Source organism: Eleginops maclovinus, chromosome 19 (genome assembly GCF_036324505.1).
Source record: "Eleginops maclovinus isolate JMC-PN-2008 ecotype Puerto Natales chromosome 19, JC_Emac_rtc_rv5, whole genome shotgun sequence".
In the NCBI taxonomy this organism is placed as follows: domain Eukaryota; kingdom Metazoa; phylum Chordata; class Actinopteri; order Perciformes; family Eleginopidae; genus Eleginops; species Eleginops maclovinus.
Window position 1 is genome coordinate 13,640,773 of NC_086367.1, and position 17,747 is coordinate 13,658,519.

General features: G+C 41.3%; 1 protein-coding gene across 1 annotated transcript; it reads right to left on the minus strand.

The window, feature by feature from the left end:
* Window positions 1–675: 675 nt before the first annotated feature.
* Window positions 676–17,732, minus strand: rpap1 (RNA polymerase II associated protein 1). Its single transcript, XM_063908045.1, has 27 exons — window positions 17,686–17,732; window positions 16,756–16,958; window positions 16,448–16,596; window positions 16,120–16,212; window positions 15,802–15,970; window positions 15,261–15,419; window positions 14,866–15,102; window positions 11,787–11,902; window positions 11,568–11,666; window positions 11,142–11,243; window positions 10,897–11,064; window positions 10,154–10,333; window positions 9,911–10,045; window positions 9,598–9,768; window positions 9,007–9,164; window positions 8,639–8,809; window positions 8,360–8,555; window positions 7,868–7,977; window positions 7,507–7,702; window positions 6,907–7,053; window positions 5,235–5,377; window positions 4,353–4,785; window positions 3,888–4,006; window positions 3,571–3,802; window positions 3,282–3,458; window positions 2,303–2,359; window positions 676–1,436 (listed from the first exon to the last, which is right to left on the minus strand). Exons 2-27 carry the CDS (start codon window positions 16,952–16,954, stop codon window positions 1,287–1,289), a joined length of 4,266 nt encoding a protein of 1,421 aa, XP_063764115.1. The 5' UTR covers window positions 16,955–16,958; window positions 17,686–17,732; the 3' UTR covers window positions 676–1,286.
* Window positions 17,733–17,747: the final 15 nt, after the last annotated feature.

The window sequence follows — 17,747 nt, forward strand, 5'->3', positions numbered from 1 at the left end:
ATTAAAATAACCCAATTGAAACAGTTGTGAACTGGGTTTTCCACCTTTTTCAGATTATGTCAGCCTGTTAATTGGCCGAAAGCATCAACAACGCATAGTATTCATGTCAGATAAAGGCCAATTTGAATGACCATCATCAGTAAACCCTAATAACAAGACTGCCTGGTAAATAAATTCAGTTTATTTATCAGTATATTTATAATATGCATCAGTAGGCTGATGAAAATAGATTCACCTCCTCAGGTTATATCTAAAATAACCAAATCCAGGTGGAATAACATACACACCAGTGAAGAAAAGAGTGTTCTCAGGATGCGAGGAGTTGTTAAAGTTATGCACTGGTACTTGTTATATCAGCAAGCACAAACAGTGGAACGCTAAGCACACACACTGAAAAAAACATCAGCCCCTTATGGGAGCAGCTTCAAGGGAAATCAAATGTGAAGTATCTGCGATGTGAGTGTGATTGATCAGTGACACGGAGAAGAATCTGTCTCCTCGTACCCCGAGAGACCCCGTCTGGATGTTGGAGGGTATTTAACCCCATTTCAACTCGTTTATACCAATGAAAACCACATGTTCACTGCTCCATTTTAATCAATATGATTGCATTGGTGGTGCGACATTGCTATGGGCTGTGATTGTGATTAAAGAATAAAAAAACATTACACAAACTGGAAATAATGTTTTATTAGACAATTTCAGGCACTTGTAAAGAAGAACATTTGTCTTTACTCTGAGATGCCAAGAATCGCTCTGGTCTGTTTTTCAAGATCATTAGACACACACTGACTGGAAAAGTGCTAATGTCTCAAAATAAAATCCCTCCTGTTAGCTAACAGGAAAGTTATTAGGGGAGAAAATGAAAACCCGATCCTCGCTGCATCTGCACTTCATTTTTAGCTTTTATATTTAACCTTTAGTTTGACTTGACTTGGTTCAGGTCGGTTCAAGTATCCTCAGATAACACGAAAAACTTTAACAGTACATTTCAAAAGATGGTCTCTAAAATATAGTCTTAGATTGTAAACATCTAACCTTTTCATGTGTGTAGCAGGTTCAAGTAGGCCACATCTACCCCAGATTATGTTTTCTATAAGAAAATAGGCCACAGAAAATGATACGGTTGACTTCTTGCCTCTTGAATGTCTCACTCTTTCTCCTTTCTTTCCAAGAATCTTCTAGTGTTCTAGTCCCTCCTTCGTTTTCCTGTCAGTACCACACTGTCCCTTCTCTGGATCTGTTTTTGGCCCACTACTATTGTACTTTTTCACTGCCTGCTGCTTTCAGTCACCTTTGTCTTCACTACCGTCCTGCAGTTTCACGATGCTCTCCAAACGTTTTGCTCTCATGGGAGGCAACTGCTCGAACATATCGAAGCCAAACTCTGAGTTCTGTTGTGGCAGACGGAAGAGCAGCAAGTGCTTCCTCAGAACCTGGAAATGAGACAAAGAGAGTGAAAAGGTCGTGAGGAGAGCAGCAGAGGTGGTGGCTGCAAGAAAGTAAGTGAAAATATTGAGGAGAAGAACTATTGATACAGCTGTAAACCAAGAACAATTAACTACTTGTTGCAATTGAGGGTGGATAACAATTTAGTTAGCAAGGAAGAAAAGAGGTCTTACCAGTTAGCTAAAGCAGAAGTGGAAATGTATCCCTAAGTACAAGTTCTAATACCGCACAGTAAAACTACTCAGTCCTGCATTCAAAACCATATTTGAGTCAAATTAGAGCACTTAAATCTACAGAAATGCACTATATTCGAAACCTTAAAGGGAATCAATAAATAGTTGAAATAGATAGCTTCAATGTAAGGATAAGTGTTGAATTATATAAAAGTAATGCATCATGGGTTCAAATTGCAAAATACCGTCGACCTGACTGGTAGCAGGATGAATTCAAACTGGATCAAACCAAACTCAACATTATCAGTTTAGCTTTGTGATCAAATACAATATTCACCCATGTAGTAGACACAGTTTTGTTAAATTACATCTAGTTTTAGATACATTCCAAAAAACAAATATCTGTAGAAAAACTAAATGATGTCAGTAAATTGTTCATTATGATCTGGAAGGGCTTCAGGTAAGAAAACACAGACTGTTTCTACATGATATCTCTGCAGGACTTAAAGCGACACGCAGATCATTAACAGGTACTTGGATGGTTGTGATTAGGAGGAAAAACAAGAGGAATGTAGAGAAAAGGGTCGGTACACTCAATAAACACCTCGCAGCTTTTTTAACATGAGAGACTGCCAAAAAGAGAAATCAGTTGATTGCAAAGAAAAAAGAAGAAACTGTACCTCATCTGTCAGGTAGTAGATTTTTCTCAGCATGCTCTGTCTTGCAGCTTCAACTTCCTGTAAAAGAGACGAAGGGATTAATAGATGAAAGGCTTCATTGATGTACTCCCTGACGCACGTCTCTTGTGTTTACTTGACACCTGCATGCATGTTTGCTTTCAGCTGAACGTCACTGAATGTGTTTCTTTTTCTAGTGTGCTGTTTACGTCCACTTCTCACCTCTTAGATAAAACTTGCATACCATGACTTATATCAACATTTAGTAATATTTGGGTGCCAATTTGAATTACTGAGGCCAACTCAGAGGCGGCTCCTTTGACAGTCTATCTAACACAAGACAAATAGAATCTGCTAGCTCATTTTCTCTTGTGCGTAAATGGGCTTGAATCCCTATAAAGCATTTAACACTTCCCAATAATCTAACTTCCAGATGCAGATGCAGCATGGTCTGGATCTGCTAAAACATAAATATGTTGCAGTTTGGCCCAGGTATCACTGTGATTGATTTTTTTTTTTTTAAATAACCAAAAACATAACCTAGACTAACTGCAGTTTGAGAGCCAGATCTCCAGGGCCAACGGTGCATTCAAAGGCTCCTCAAAAGCCTGTTTCTAATGAGCTTTGAGCTTCATGTGTGGAGACAACTTAGACGCTACAAAAAAAACATGTCCTATATGCATTGCTCAGAAAGTTAAACAATTCAGTAATAATTAGTTCCGAATTGTACATTTTTCCAGTCAGGAACTTATTTTCTGGTTATTTTAACATTCATAAAAGCGGCAGAAATGCCCTTGCACACAATGGTTAATGAATGTGAAATAACTGGTCTATCTGCTGCTTTATTTGGATCTTTTCCCATATGTAAGGGTTTTTTTCAACCGCCAGTGATCCGGCCTTCTAGTAGTGTTTCCACTATTCAGTTTACAGATCAACAAGCAGACTTTATCTGGGGTGGCCTGTTTGCTATACACTGCTCTACCTGTGCTGCAGCATCCTGAGAGAAAATGAAGGAGTTGACGTGTGACAAGGTAACCACGTATAAGACCGGACACCAGCGGGGCTTCAGGGTCCCCGTTACCAAAGAGCGGAAGTAGAGGTGGAGTAGAGGGAGGGAGTCTTCAGGGGGGGAGGTGAACCGCTCAATAGGGATGGAGAGCTTCAAATTAAGTCATAGAGAGATAATGAATTGATCAAAATCACTGGTTAAAATAATCATAGAACATTTGTGTTGTCTATCTTAACACACGACAAGGCCTCATCATCATTACTTGTTCCAGAGTGACTCCCAGTGACCTCAGCATTCCCACATGTTCCCCGAACACAGCCAGCCTCATGGTGGTGCTGTACCTCCTCTGGAGAGGTAAGAGCAACCAGCACCCAAAGAGCCGGTCTCCAAAGGACACAGCTTCATACTGGGTCAGAAGGGCCGTGTACAAGTCCTGGAAGGAGGCGAGACCCGGAGGAGGGACGTTCAGGTCCAAAGAGTCCAGCTTGGATCGCCTGTAAATGAAAGACATTTGTTTTAACTTTGTTCTCTGTGCTAAATTTAGTTTTTGAATGGAAAGAGTGTCACACATTTTCAGACCTGGTCAGGAGTCTGAACAGACCCCAGGTCAGTTTCTGCACTGCTCTCTCCAGGAACAGGTCACTGGAACACAGGAACACACAGGAGAGGCGGGCAAGCTTGGCGACGGGAGGGATCACCTGCAACATGACACAGTGTAACGTTGACTAACAGAGATATATTGTTATTAGGGCAAAGAAATCACGATTATATTTGATTAATCAACTCTATCTAAATAAAAATATTCCTAAAAGACTGGAAGTCACCAACTCCTACACGCTTCAGTAACTTCAGTAACTTTAAACGGGATATTGGGCATTGCTTTTTGCATAGTTTGCAAAAATTGGAATAAACAAATACTTTAAATGCATGCATTATACATGCACTGTAATACAGGTATGGGTGCACACAGGTACATGCATTACAGAGACGGGCCAGAGTGAAGAGGCTGCCAGTCTGTCCGGGGCCAGGAAGCACTTTCTGTACCTTCAGTGCATCCTCCCTCCAGACCTCCAGCAGCAGCAGCCACTGCAGACAGTGGGTCACGGCCTGCAGAGCCCACTGAGGGAGTTCTTCCACCGCCAACCCTCCAGCGTCCGACACCCCTGTCCGCTCATACAGGCTGACCAGCGGGAGGTAGGGCCAATCGGAAGGCACGGTGGGACCAGTGAGCTCAGGGAGGAGATGGGAGCTGATCCAGGGATTGCGGCCGAGGAGAGCGTCCCGGGACGTCAGCACGGACGACTCCAGGTAAGCCAGCTGAGTGAGGAAGCAGCCTCGTATGGAGGGCAGCTGCACGCAGGCTTCTCTCAGGAGAGCTCCGACGGTCTGCAGTGAGGGGGAGGAGCTGTGTTGGTTCTCCTCCTGGAGCTTCAGCTCGCCCAGCTCTACGGCTTCAGGTCCTCCGCTGTGGCCCTCACTGGAAAGCGAACAAATTAACATGAAGTGAGTGTACTGTAATAAAGAGGAGGAACTTCCCTTTTGGTGGAACTCTTTCAAAAGTTCTGTCTGTATTCCTACTTATAATATTATATTACAAAGTGTTGTTAAGGAGATGAATTTGATTGGTCATTAACACCAATCAGAATGAGTAGCCCTGTTATAGACAGTAATCTAGTGTTGCTGTTGCGTGGTGTTCACTTTCCAATGATAACCTGCTTGATTAAAATCTCCACTTACATATTTACCCTTTACTTATTTATTATATCCTGATGCCTCTTGTGCTTGTACTTTTATTAGCTTCTGTAACACTGCAAATATCCCCTTAGTCTCATCTTACCTGAAATCATGAATAGGAAAAAAAAGAATCTGCAGTATTTTTTCAAGCAGTGTTAGTGTTCAAACCAAGTAAAACAAATGTAAGCTTACGATATAAAGTCCTTGCTGAAGACTATGTTGGACAGCAGTTCATGTCCCAGATATTCACTGCCTGGTAATAACCACGGCAGCAGAACCAGCGCTACCTGGTGGTACAGCGAGGCGTGCTTGGATACTTCTGGATCAACCGGCACCTGAAAGAAACCAATGTTTTATGAGGTAAAGAAATCTGATTTGTTCCACCTAAACTTGAGACAATACAATCTTACATGGAACACTTTGGAATCAAACAAAGCTGGATTGTGGAGGAAATGCCTACATTAAATTCTGAGCCAGGGCTGCAATGAAAATGAAATTAACTTAGATAAGTGGCAGGACAACTATGCCGACATTATGGGGGATGGTTAAAGTGATAATACATAAACTGGTAAGAAGCATTATATTGTTATTTTTATTAAATTATATTCGACCTTGTGGTAGCGCAAGCATACAGGAAGAAGTGGCATATTAATGGGATATGTAATTTTCCCAATGCATTTGAAGCTGGTGTGTTTGTGTCTTGAAAATATGATCTGATTAATCTGTTCAGCCCAATGATAGAAATGACATTAAGACTACTTCACACTACTGAAGGACTCTTGTGTTTTACAAAACAACCAACCAACTGTTGAGCAATGACTGTAAGCCTCAAAATATTGTGGGATAAACGATTTACAGTAGAGTCTGTAAAGGGGGAAAGGAAATGGCAAAAAATCATATACTATAATACATAAGGGAAGTTCAAGGGGAATGATCCAATTAGAAAGATGATACGCAGACATTATTGGACACCAGCAAGCAATCAACATAAATATTTTAGGAATGTTCCGAGATGACAGGAAGACACAGGCGCTTTTATATATGATATTTGGGAAAGCCCCATTTATCCAACCCATCTGGGGAACAATTATAGAATATTTGAGCATTTAGCGGTGAATTAAGTGACCATTACCCCAGAGACGAAGTCTGTTAGGGGAAGGACCCCAAAAAGATAAATAATCAAGTGGGAAATGTTCAGTAATCATGTCAGGTCGTCTCAGAGGCTGCTAGGGCAATACTTAGACACTGGAAATCACCCAAAGATCCAGAATAAAAAAACACTATGATGAAAACAGCCCATAATAGTAACTAATTCACAGGATGAATAACCGAAAGCAGAATATGGCCCCAGCGTAGGATCCTTATGAAACTTGTATCCCACTGACTGATAATCCTTTAGCATGACTGTTGATGGCTAACAGTAATTATTATTATCATAACTTGAATGGATACTCAATTTAGTCATGCTATTATTATTCAAATTAAAAACAAATGCAATGATTTGTTTAGGTATGTCTTGATTTTTAAAAATACTTTTTGTTATGTAATCTTTTACAATGAATGCATCTGAATTCTTGTATGCAACATTTTACCGATTTGATTCCCCTTTCAATTCCTGATAATGGATACATGTCGAACAATTGGAAATGTTACGTGACAAATATGAAATTTATTTAAATATTTTGAACAAAAACAGAAAGAAAAATTGTTGTGAGGCATTACTATTAAGATCTGAATTACATAAATGACAGACACCACCACAACCTGAAACATTAGCAACTGGAAACAGAAGACAATCGAGCAGAGACTAGAATCCATGTGTCAGATCAACACAAGACTGTTTCTGATCTAAGGTGAAGCCTACCAGTCTGTGTGCCAGCCGGAGCAGCAGGTAGAGGAGGTGGTGTTCATGACGGAGAAGCCAGGCTCCGGTTTGAGACAGAGCGGGCGTAGCCTGACTGCAAATCCGCAGGTAACCAACCACAGGCTCTGACAGGAGGAGACCAGCGAACTAGAGAGAGGGAAAGAAAGTCAAACACAGAACAGTGAAAACATTTAGATTAATTACGTGGGACTTATTCACCACAAGATGGCAGCAAAACACTTTGTGTTGTGTTATTCCAGGGAGAGGGAACTAAACTCCATAGCTCTTCCTGAGATCTCTCCATGTTTTTTTCCTGTTAATTGAGGGAGTTTACTTATCCAAAGCAAGAGATGAAAAAAGGACAGTGGATCTTTTATGCCATTATGTGGTTATATAAATATAATTGACATGACTTGTTCCTGGCTCAGTGATAAAATGACTGCCAAGACGAGGCAAAGAAAGACGTTACTGATGGGTTCCTTGTCTTTGGTTTCAGGGGTGCTTAGCAGTGATATGAAACCTATGTAAAGAAAAATGAATACTATTTTTTTCTCGCCTCATTATTGTTTGTCCCTCATTAAAAAAAGGTTCAAACGTTACCTTGCTGCTAAGGCCTTTGTGGATGCCTGTGATGGTTTCCAGGAGCAGACCCAGGCCTGTGAGGAGAGGCAAGGGGGAGCTGGGAGCAACCGGCCCTGGGCGGTCCCTCCATCCTGGGCAGGCCAAACCGGGGAGGCTGGGGGTCAGCTCTGGGCCCGGAGGATTAGACTGATCATTACACACTACTGAGGAAGACCTGATGTATAAAAAAAGAGGATATAAGAGAATTATAATAGAAAAAGTTGTCAACAAATTAACCTGTTTGAGACAGAGAGAGATATTTTCAATAAAGGGATAATAAACAAGAAATATCAACCAGAGCTATAATGGTTTTGCTCGTCTCACAGTAAATCAGACATACTTTAGGTTCTTCATCAGTCTTTGAACAGCATGATGGGACAGCAGCGGGAGTAGCACCTCGGACGTCAACAGCTCCAGCTCTTGAAGAGTGTCCACTGGCTTGAAACAGCCCTGAGGAAAAGTAAGAAACCCATTTCAGTGAAAACATTTGCATCACATTTTGCAGTTACTGTCATCACATTTTGTTGGTACAGCTTGAGCTATTGATTATTTGTGTTTGATTTGTAATGTATTAACCATTGCTCTGCAAACTTCATCCAGGTTGATAATGATAGATTTCCTACTTCTGAATTCAATGTCCTGTCAATTTTCAGACATTTTCTTGATATAACAAACAGAGAGGCACTGATTTGCAATTTTCATGGCAATGTTTGCTAACTCTGTAAGAAACATAACTTACAGATAACTATTTTTATGTCAAATGTAAAATTCAGTTGTACTCCTACAGTCAAACATGAACTATTAAATGCCCTAAGGCGGCAGTAAGCAGTACCTGTCTGGAGAACTGATGGTAGTAAGCCTCTAGGTAGGTCAGGTAAGCTGGAATCACTGCCAGGCTGCTCTCCTGCTGAAGGGGATTATCAAGGCTCTTCACAAAACCCTTCAGATGTCCCAACAAGGATGCCTGCAACCCTGTAACATGACCCCAAGACACTGGAGGAGGAGGAGGGCACTCTTCTCCCTGAGAGCTAAACAGAAAGCGTACCATGTGGATAAAAGGGATTCAAGATGTGCAAAGATTTATAAAACCTTCTTTAATCCTCATGCGTACCTGACCATACCGGCCTGCAGCTCCTGGTGGCAGCCAGCGGTGTGTGTGACCTGTGTGAGCAGAGAGAGCAGAGCCAGGACCCGCTGGAGCTGCAGAGGCAGCAGAGGGTCGGAGGGGGCCAGGACTTTGTGGAACGACTGTAGCGCATTCGCTAAGCTTGGATACAGATCTCTGTGGAACACAAGGACAGTACAGCCATGAAAACAAGCACTCAGGAACAGAAGACAGGACTAAACAGGTGTCAATCTTCAATTACCACACTACTTCAGAACGCCATCAAAACTTCTTCTTTTACCATATTGTCTTCATTGAGCATCAGAACATTTCCTTGTTTGAGTTTAACCCTCAGCATGAATGTGTTTACTCACATGTATAGTTTGCAGGCCTGGCCATAGCCGGCTGCCACAGCCCACAGCCTGAAAGCCTCAGTGGTGATCCTGAGGGCCTCGGCCGGTTCCAGCAGCAGCTCACTGGGCTCCACACTCAGCAGACAAGGCAGACGCGCCTTCACACCAAAAGAGTTTATCTGGAGAAAGAGGGAAATGTGCGCCAATAATGCTCATGCATGTGGGAATAGTGAAATAGTTCAAAATTGGACATTGGTACTTATTGTGTGATCAGAGGTCACATGAACCAAGAGCAGTATTATTATTTTTCACTCAACACTAATTGTGATTTTTGTTTTCTTGAATTTAACACAGTCACAACTACAAGTAATCCCAGATGTTAGATTTCACACCCATGCACATACTGTACTATGCAAAAATCAAATGACTTGATCAATAGAGAAAGGTGTCCGCATTATTCACACACCACTTGATACTTTCCTATGTGCAAGGCATTAGCAGTATTGACACAGTTATTTCAGTAAGCAAAACAACTACTAAAACAAAGTTATCCTTATAGATAAACAGATAATTATACTGTTCTGCCCTAATAAATTCCACAGCTGCACTTACCAGTCTGGCACAGGCATGTCTTCCAGAGGTAGCTAATACTCGCAACAGCTTCATTGTGCTGGCAAGTGGGAGTCCGTAAACAGACTGAGGAAGAGGAGAAGATGGCGGGGTCCAGGAAGAGGGAAGGAACTCTGACAACACCGTCTCCATCAAGCGAGGACAGTCAAGCAACTGAAAGGGAAATACATTTTACTTGGCAATGTTTGGGTGCTGTGGATGTTTAACTACAGCCAAGGTGGATTGTATTGAAACCATCCTCCTTATACACAATATCTATTTTTCCATTCTATGCATTTAAGTGACTGGTTTCTACCTTGGTGGCAGATGAAGAGGAGTGCCTGGCGATACGAGTCAGGATCTGGAGGACATTCTGGACCACAGGAGGAGATGGTCGGACCACCTCTAGGATGTAACGCAGCCTCGGGAGCAGTTTCATCTTGAGCAGGCCCTGAAACACAGACAGGAATCACAGAAATAATCCTCAAAACCTCCATCTACAGAACGTTTTAACATTTACAATATGTAACACATCTGAAAAAGGCAAAGAAATGCTTACCTTGACAACATCCTGCCTAGCAACATCATGGTCGCTCTTCCTCTCCTCCCTCTCCTTAGCTGTGAACTTCATATTTTCTGGCAGACCTTCATCTTCCTCTTCTTCCTCCTCCTGCGTAGATGGCAGCAGAGGGAAGGAGGCCAGTCCGCGGAACCAGGAAAAGGTGCAGTCCAAACACTCCTGAGAAGGCAAAGTTTAGAAATGAACAAGTAGGACTAGACATTGGACTGGAATACTCCAGTAAAACTTTAACAGACAACAAAAGTCTATCATCTCTTCAAAAAAACGTTTGTTGGATAACTGTTCCGTGAATTTGCACTCTGCACAATCACTTCCTAATCAGACTCAGGTGTGTATTTGCAGAATGAATGATACAATAATATGATAAAGACTAAAGGTTGTTCAATGAGCATTAAAAAAATGTTGTCCTCAAGACCTTATGAAAAATATCTGTCAAAAAACTGACCTAAAATTAGATGTTAACATTACTTTTAACTGCATCAAACACTGTATTGAGTTTTTTTAATGGGTTTTGAATTTGGATATTTTTGTACTTCAGGGTTTGAGTGTCTGTGTTTTGGCTGCATGGTTTTGTCATAGGAGCTAAGGTTAAACTTCTATAATTATCAGGAAAGAAAAGGTCATATCTTTGCCAAATCTATGCCCAATGCATTAACACAGTCCCAATGATAAACATATTTATAATTCAAAAAAGTCAAACTAAGACTTTCAGGATGCCTTACTTCATCCTCTGCACAGACGAGAAGTGCTTTGAGTGCATGCACAGCTGCAGACATCACACCCTCCACACCGTCGTCCAAGGCAAAGCGCAGCAGGAAGAGCAGGCCGGCGTCGAGCAGAGTGGACACCACGCTGTCTTTCAGAACTGACAGGTACTCCCCGGCACGGGCCTACAGAGTAAGAAATGCAGCCACATGAGTAACTACAAAAATGTGCCTCTGCAGAAACACTGTGTTTGTTCGCGTACCTTTGAGAGGATGTTAGCCAGAGTGCTGATGGCCAGACTCCTCTGCTGGATGAGCTGACTCCGAGACAGCAGGAACAGTTCCTGCAGGGAGTAACCTGCCCGCTGCAGAGAAGTCATCAATGTTAGAGTAACATCTTTTAAAAGAAAATACCTGAAGCCTTATCTTTAAAGATGACCTTTGAGATTCATTTGGTTTTTCAGTCTCCCAATACCGTTTCCCTTTTTACAGTTATTAAGGGCTGTCACAGTGAAACTACAACAAAAATAAGCACTCTTGAAAAATGAATTTAATGCTTTTACATGGCAAAATAAATATAAGCAAATCACTAGGGCTGAACTCTTGAATACAAAGGAAAATCATGAATGGACCTCAAGATGTTCTATATATGTTATGAAATACTTTACTTAAACGTATTTCCTACTGACCTCAGGCTCCTCTCCGTGGTGGTGCAGGCCTAAATGAGTGGGCAAATCCTGCATGGGTGGAATCAAAGTCCCTGCAAAGTCAAACCGAGCCTGCATGGCCTGCATCAGGACACAGAATCACAGAATGTGTTGAGTTAATGCAGAAAATCTTATTGAAATACAATGTTTGAGTTTAAATCAATGAAAATGTCACTGGTATTGTAAGAACTATCGCTGCACCTTCTTGGTTCCTTTCCCTCTGGGTGCAGGCATGTCTTTCATCCACTCCAGCTTCTCCGGCTCCAGCTTATCCATGTGGACCCAATTCTTCTGAGGCTTCAGAAGCAGATCCTCCTCTGGATTCACACAAACAGAGGGGGCAGCAGGTCTTAATAATCATGTATGATGTATTATTTGGTACAACTTTCGTCTGTTTTAGTCAGCTCAGTTAATGAGACACTTCCCGCATGTGCTGTTTACAGCTGTAAAAGCAAAGTGATTACTGATGAAATGATCCCCCAAAAAGTCCCCCTGAAGACCTAAACACATGGATACATTTTAAGTAGGGGTGCAGATGTGTTCCAGTAAAAGTTAAAACTGCTTTTATACACAAGTATTAAGTTCATGCTGGGGAGACCACACATGACACAACGGATCAATAAAGACAAAAAACTATCTCTCAATAAAAAGAAGAAAATGTTCACAGTATAAAAAAAAGAAAACCTGCATATACAGTGGGGCAAAAAAGTATTTAGTCAGCCACCAATTGTGCAAGTTCTCCAATTTAAAAAGATGAGAGAGGCCTGTAATTTCTATCATAGGTATACCTCAACTATGAGAGACAAAATGAGAAAAAAAAATCCAGGAAATCACATTGTAGGATTTTTAAAGAATTAATTGGTAAATTCCTCTGTAAAATAAGTATTTGGTCACCTACAAACAAGCAAGATTTCTGGCTCTCACAGACCTGTAACTTCTTCTTTAAGAGGCTCCTCTGTCCTCCACTCGTTACCTGTATTAATGGCACCTTTTTGAACTTGTTATCAGTATAAAAGACACCTGTCCACAACCTCAAACAGTCATACTCCAAACTCCACTATGGCCAAGACCAAAGAGCTGTCAAAGGAGACCAGAGACAAAATTGTAGACCTGCACCAGGCTGGGAAAACTGAATCTGCAATAGGTAAGCAGCTTGGTGTGAAGAAATCAACTGTGGGAGCAATTATTAGAAAATGGAAGACATACAAGACCACTGCTAATCTCCCTCCATCTGGGGCTCCACGCAAGATCTCACCCCGTGGGGTCAAAATGATCACAAGAACGGTGAGCAAAAATCCCAGAACCACACGGGGGGACCTAGTGAATGACCTGCAGAGAGCTGGGACCAAAGTAACAGAGGCTACCATCAGTAACACACTACGCCGCCAGGGACTTAAATCCTGCAGTTCCAGACGTGTCCCCCTGCTTAAGCCAGTACATGTCCAGGCCCGTCTGAAGTTTGCTAGAGGGCATTTGGATGATCCAGAAGAGGATTGGGAGAATGTCATATGGTCAGATGAAACCAAAATAGAACTTTTTGGTAAAAACTCAACTCGTCGTGTTTGGAGGAGAAAGAATGCAGAGTTGCATCCAAAGAACACCATACCTACTGTGAAGCATGGGGGTGGAAACATCATGCTTTGGGGCTGTTTTTCTGCAAAGGGACCAGGACGACTGATCCGTGTAAAGGAAAGAATGAATGGGGCCATGTATCGTGAGATTTTGAGTGAAAACCTCCTTCCATCAGCAAGGGCACTGAAGATGAAGCGTGGCTGGGTCTTTCAGCATGACAATGATCCCAAACACACCGCCAGGGCAACGAAGGAGTGGCTTCGTAAGAAACATCTCAAGGTCCTGGAGTGGCCTAGCTAGTCTCCAGATCTCAACCCCATAGAAAATCCTTGGAGGGAGTTGAAAGTCCGTGTTGCCCAGCGACAGCCCCAAAACATCACTGCTTTAGAGGAGATCTGCATGGAGGAATGGGCCAAAATACCAGCAACAGTGTGTGAAAACCTTGTGAAGACTTACAGAAAACGTTTGACCTCTGTCATTGCCAACAAAGGGTATATAACAAAGTATTGAGATGAACTTTTGTTATTGACCAAATACTTATTTTCCACAATCATTTGAAAATAAATTCATTAAAAATCAGACAATGTGATTTTATGGATTTTTTTTTCTCATTCTGTCTCTCATAGTTGAGGTATACCTATGATAAAAATTACAGGCCTCTCTCATCTTTTTAAATGGGAGAACTTCCACAATTGGTGGCTGACTAAATACTTTTTTGCCCCACTGTATATTATCATTTTTTGCAAGAATAAGGATCTGACAACTAACTCAAATAGGGCTTAATTTAAAAACAGGATGAGGCTGACCAAGATGATAAAAGCTTCATGAGGAACACTGAGCTGGGAGTTTTCTTTCAATGATCTGCAGAAACTTAATTGCAGTGGCTACTTCTGGCTCAGTCCGGCCTTTCTGCTAATCACACAAAGTGAAGTCAAAGACCAGCTTATTGTCAGGGTTTTATACATGCAGCAGAATCATCACACATTAATTACACAATCAGAGAATGGATGCTTGAGGGAAAGTGGAGAGGAAGAGCGGAGAGCATCAGGTGACTGAGATACATCAAGAGGGAGCTGTGATGGTCTAATGACAATGCTACCTTCAGGACTTTTCCTTCAAAATATGCCACTAATTAAATAATACAACAGTCTCGGCATTTCAGATATTCTTGAACTTCGGAAAACATTTGGCCAATGGGCTAAATGGTATTTTTGCAGCCGGTTTGTGAGAACCACGGATCAGTGAAATGTCAGCGAAAAACAGCTTTTGAGCTTTGTGACAATGCATCTTCCCGCTGATCTAAGAGGCTTTTTAAATTGTTTATTTAGCTTAATAAGGAAGAGAACACATAATGGAAAGTTTCACCTTTCGTTTTATCATTAACCTTTAAAATCCCCATATCTGGAGATACCTGGTTTTCACTGAGAGAGAGCGATGAAAATATTCAATATGTAGAGTGAAAAACAACACGGAACAAAAAATAAAAAGTGCAATATTTTCCTCTGAGATACGTAGCTGAGTTTGAAGTTTGAAGCTAAGGTTCTCATTCTAATAGACCACAGTAATTTAAATAGGCGATAAGGAGGATGGATGTAGTAAGAAATATAATATAGCATCGTCATCCACATACTTTATTCATTTGTATCTCCAGCAGCTGCAGGGGATCAGGAACAACTGACCAGATCAAAAGTTTTTGAATCCATCATACCTCTCACAGCAGGTGGTGGTTGTGGTTGCACTTCCTCCTCCTCCTCTCCTTCCATCTCCACTTCCTGGGGTTTCTGAAGCAGCAGAGCAGCACTGGAGGAGTCTGACTCTCTGCTCAGATTTTCAAGAGGAAAATTGTCCTTGCTGCTTTTGCCCTGGGGTTGTTTTTCGGATGTCGAGGCAGAGGACGGGATGCTCTTGGCTTTTCGAGATCTAACAAAGTTCACCAGTGTAGGATCTGGGAAGTGGAAATAATCTTGTTATAAAAGTAGTACCAACAAAAAGAAGAAAAAATAAACTGATGTACTATACTAGATAGGATATAAACTCAACAATGACTTCATCACAACATATGTTTTATTAATTAACCATCATGTGGACAACATCATTGCCTACCAAGCTGAGTTAAAAGTCTCCTCTGCTCCTGTAGTATCTCAGACTTGGACATGGCCTGGAGCTTCGCTTGGTTCTCCCTGTGGATCCTCATCGTCTCTCCTGAGCTATCTGGGACCCCAAGCCCCTGACCAGAGAGCAGGCTGGGAGCTGAAGATGCAGCTGGTTCGGTTGAATAAGAAGGATAGCGAGAGAAATAGAAAGGGAGAAAAATAATGTAAAGAGGCGAGAACATTTTTTTAACGCCAACTATGGCTGTGATATCATAGTATTTGTAGGATTAGATTCCAGTATTGGCCGCGTAGTAATCGCTCCTATTTGTGTGATCAGAACACTTCCAATAAATCTAAAGCACTGCAAGGTATAAAAAGACAATGGATCTTTTTTAAAGATAATTGGTTTCCCATGTTGGTATGCCCATGCCCCAGCCATGTTTGTGTCATTTTGTTTTCTTTATTTCCACTCAACTGACCACCTGAGGATCCCCAGGAGTTATTACATCAAAAAACAACATCACTTTATCATATTAATTACATTCACTTACGATCATCTGTATCCATGCTGGTCTCAGGCTGCAGGTTGTGCTCTCTATGTTCATGTGTGTGTGGAGATTTAGGTTCACAATGTAAAGGTAGCTTTCCCTCCTTGATTCTCTGAGCTGCAATCTGAAGTGCAAAGATACTCCTCTTCCCACCAGCTGAAGATTGTTGCACCTGGTAGTAAGCAGGAATAACATTTAACTGAATAATTAAGATGAATGCAGTACTTCTTTATGTGAAGATATTGTTAGTGTGTTGCCACCTTTATGATTAAATGGTCTCAGATTTTTTTTTTTTAAGAATAGGAATTAATAACTTTTTACCTGAGTGCTGGTTTCTGAGCGGTGCATTACTTTGGGGAAAGCCATGCCTGTAAGTGCTGGTAGAGATATTGGAGTAGAGCGGGTATCTCTCTCCTGAAAACAATTAATAATGTTATGGATTCAGCCAGTAAAACATTATAATATTTAAAAACTGTAAAGCTAAATGTGATATAAGCTAGCTTGGATAGCCAAAAAAATTAGTTAAACAAAGTGACAAACTGGATGTATGTATACCTAAAGATGTCCAACAGGGAAAATAGGCTATTTCATTTAGCATACAGTCACTGATTTAAACTTCACACTCTTATATTTAACAACAGGTACTTACAATGATCCTGGAGAGCACAGCAGTGACGTGAGTGTCATGTCTGTTCAGCGTCTCCCCAGCATCCTCATCCTCAAAAGTGACCCGACCAGCTTTGAAGCGAGACTTCTTGGGAGGGGCTGGCGTCAGAGACGGGAGTTCGTCTGGAAGATCTTAAAGAAACATAAAAGATATTTAAATAATTGTAAAAACACCTATAAGATGCCTTTCGCAAATGTGTAGTTTGTGATATTGGGCAGAATTCTTTTTTCTCATTTTGATTTTAAGAAACATTGTGAATGGGTTTTTTTTCATTCATATTAATGACAAACCTTCTATAGTGACAACATCTCTCTGTCTTTCTTCATCACTCTTCTCATTATGCTCCCCTCCTTCTCCTCCAGAGTAGCCTCTCCTCTTGTCAGGACGGCGGACCACACTGGCGGCAGATTGAGCACCAGAGGCCAGAAACTTCTCCTGCTCTCTGAGGAGGTCTGCCTCAGAGTCAGTTGGCTTGGGACGCCGCAACATCACTCTGAAGGACACAAAAGATGAGTAGTAAGACATGTTTGTGACAAACTCTTATTTCTCTTTCTTCTCATATGTTTGTGTCTCTCCATACTGCTACATGAATCCAACCTCTCCAACATTTGTAATTACCTGACCTGCCCTAAATGTAGGCTTTTTGGTGGAGAAAGCAGACTTTGACAAGAGTATAGTAGGATACAGGAGTGATAGGTGGTGATGATTTAGGGGCCCAAGGCTGGTGGGTGCCCACAAAATAACTGTGTTACGCCCCTTTTGATAGATAAATAGACATTTTAATTCCATTCTGGTCCATTGAACACCATTGTTACAATATGTATTTAGAAAATATAGTCAATTCAATATTAACTTATCTCTCATATACTTTTGGGTAGTAGCGTGAGTAGATGGCTTAAGCGTGGTTAACCATAACTCACGTTATCTAGGAGTGTAACAATTACAGAAAGCGACCAACTTTAACAACTTAACCAAATCAATCACTTATATCTCACATTAGCTCACTAGCTACTCGTTTAATGTTGCCTTATCGTTTTCACGTGTAGGTTAGTGTACATCTGCACGCACCGGGGGTGAACGTAACGTAACATTTAACGTTCGCTTGAAATCTCAAACCTCGCTCAGATAAAGCTTAAATTATCAATTTCAACAGTAAATATTATTAATTTAAATATTGCAGTCTTTGTTGCTTTAAATATATCATATTTGTGTGAGCTAACCTTCAGTTGAGTGCTGGTTCCGTGGTGATACACAACTGTCGTTAGACCAACACGGAAGATAT

Coding starts and splice junctions, on each gene's coding strand:
- rpap1 (XM_063908045.1), bottom strand. CDS start 16,954: ATGTTGCGGCGTCCCAAGCCAACTGACTCTGAGGCAGACCTCCTCAGA. Junction 9,769..9,910: donor CCTCTTCATCTGCCACCAAG/GTAGAAACCAGT, acceptor TTTCCCTTTCAG/TTGCTTGACTGTCCTCGCTT. Junction 8,810..9,006: donor CAGGCCTGCAAACTATACAT/GTGAGTAAACAC, acceptor TGTGTTCCACAG/AGATCTGTATCCAAGCTTAG.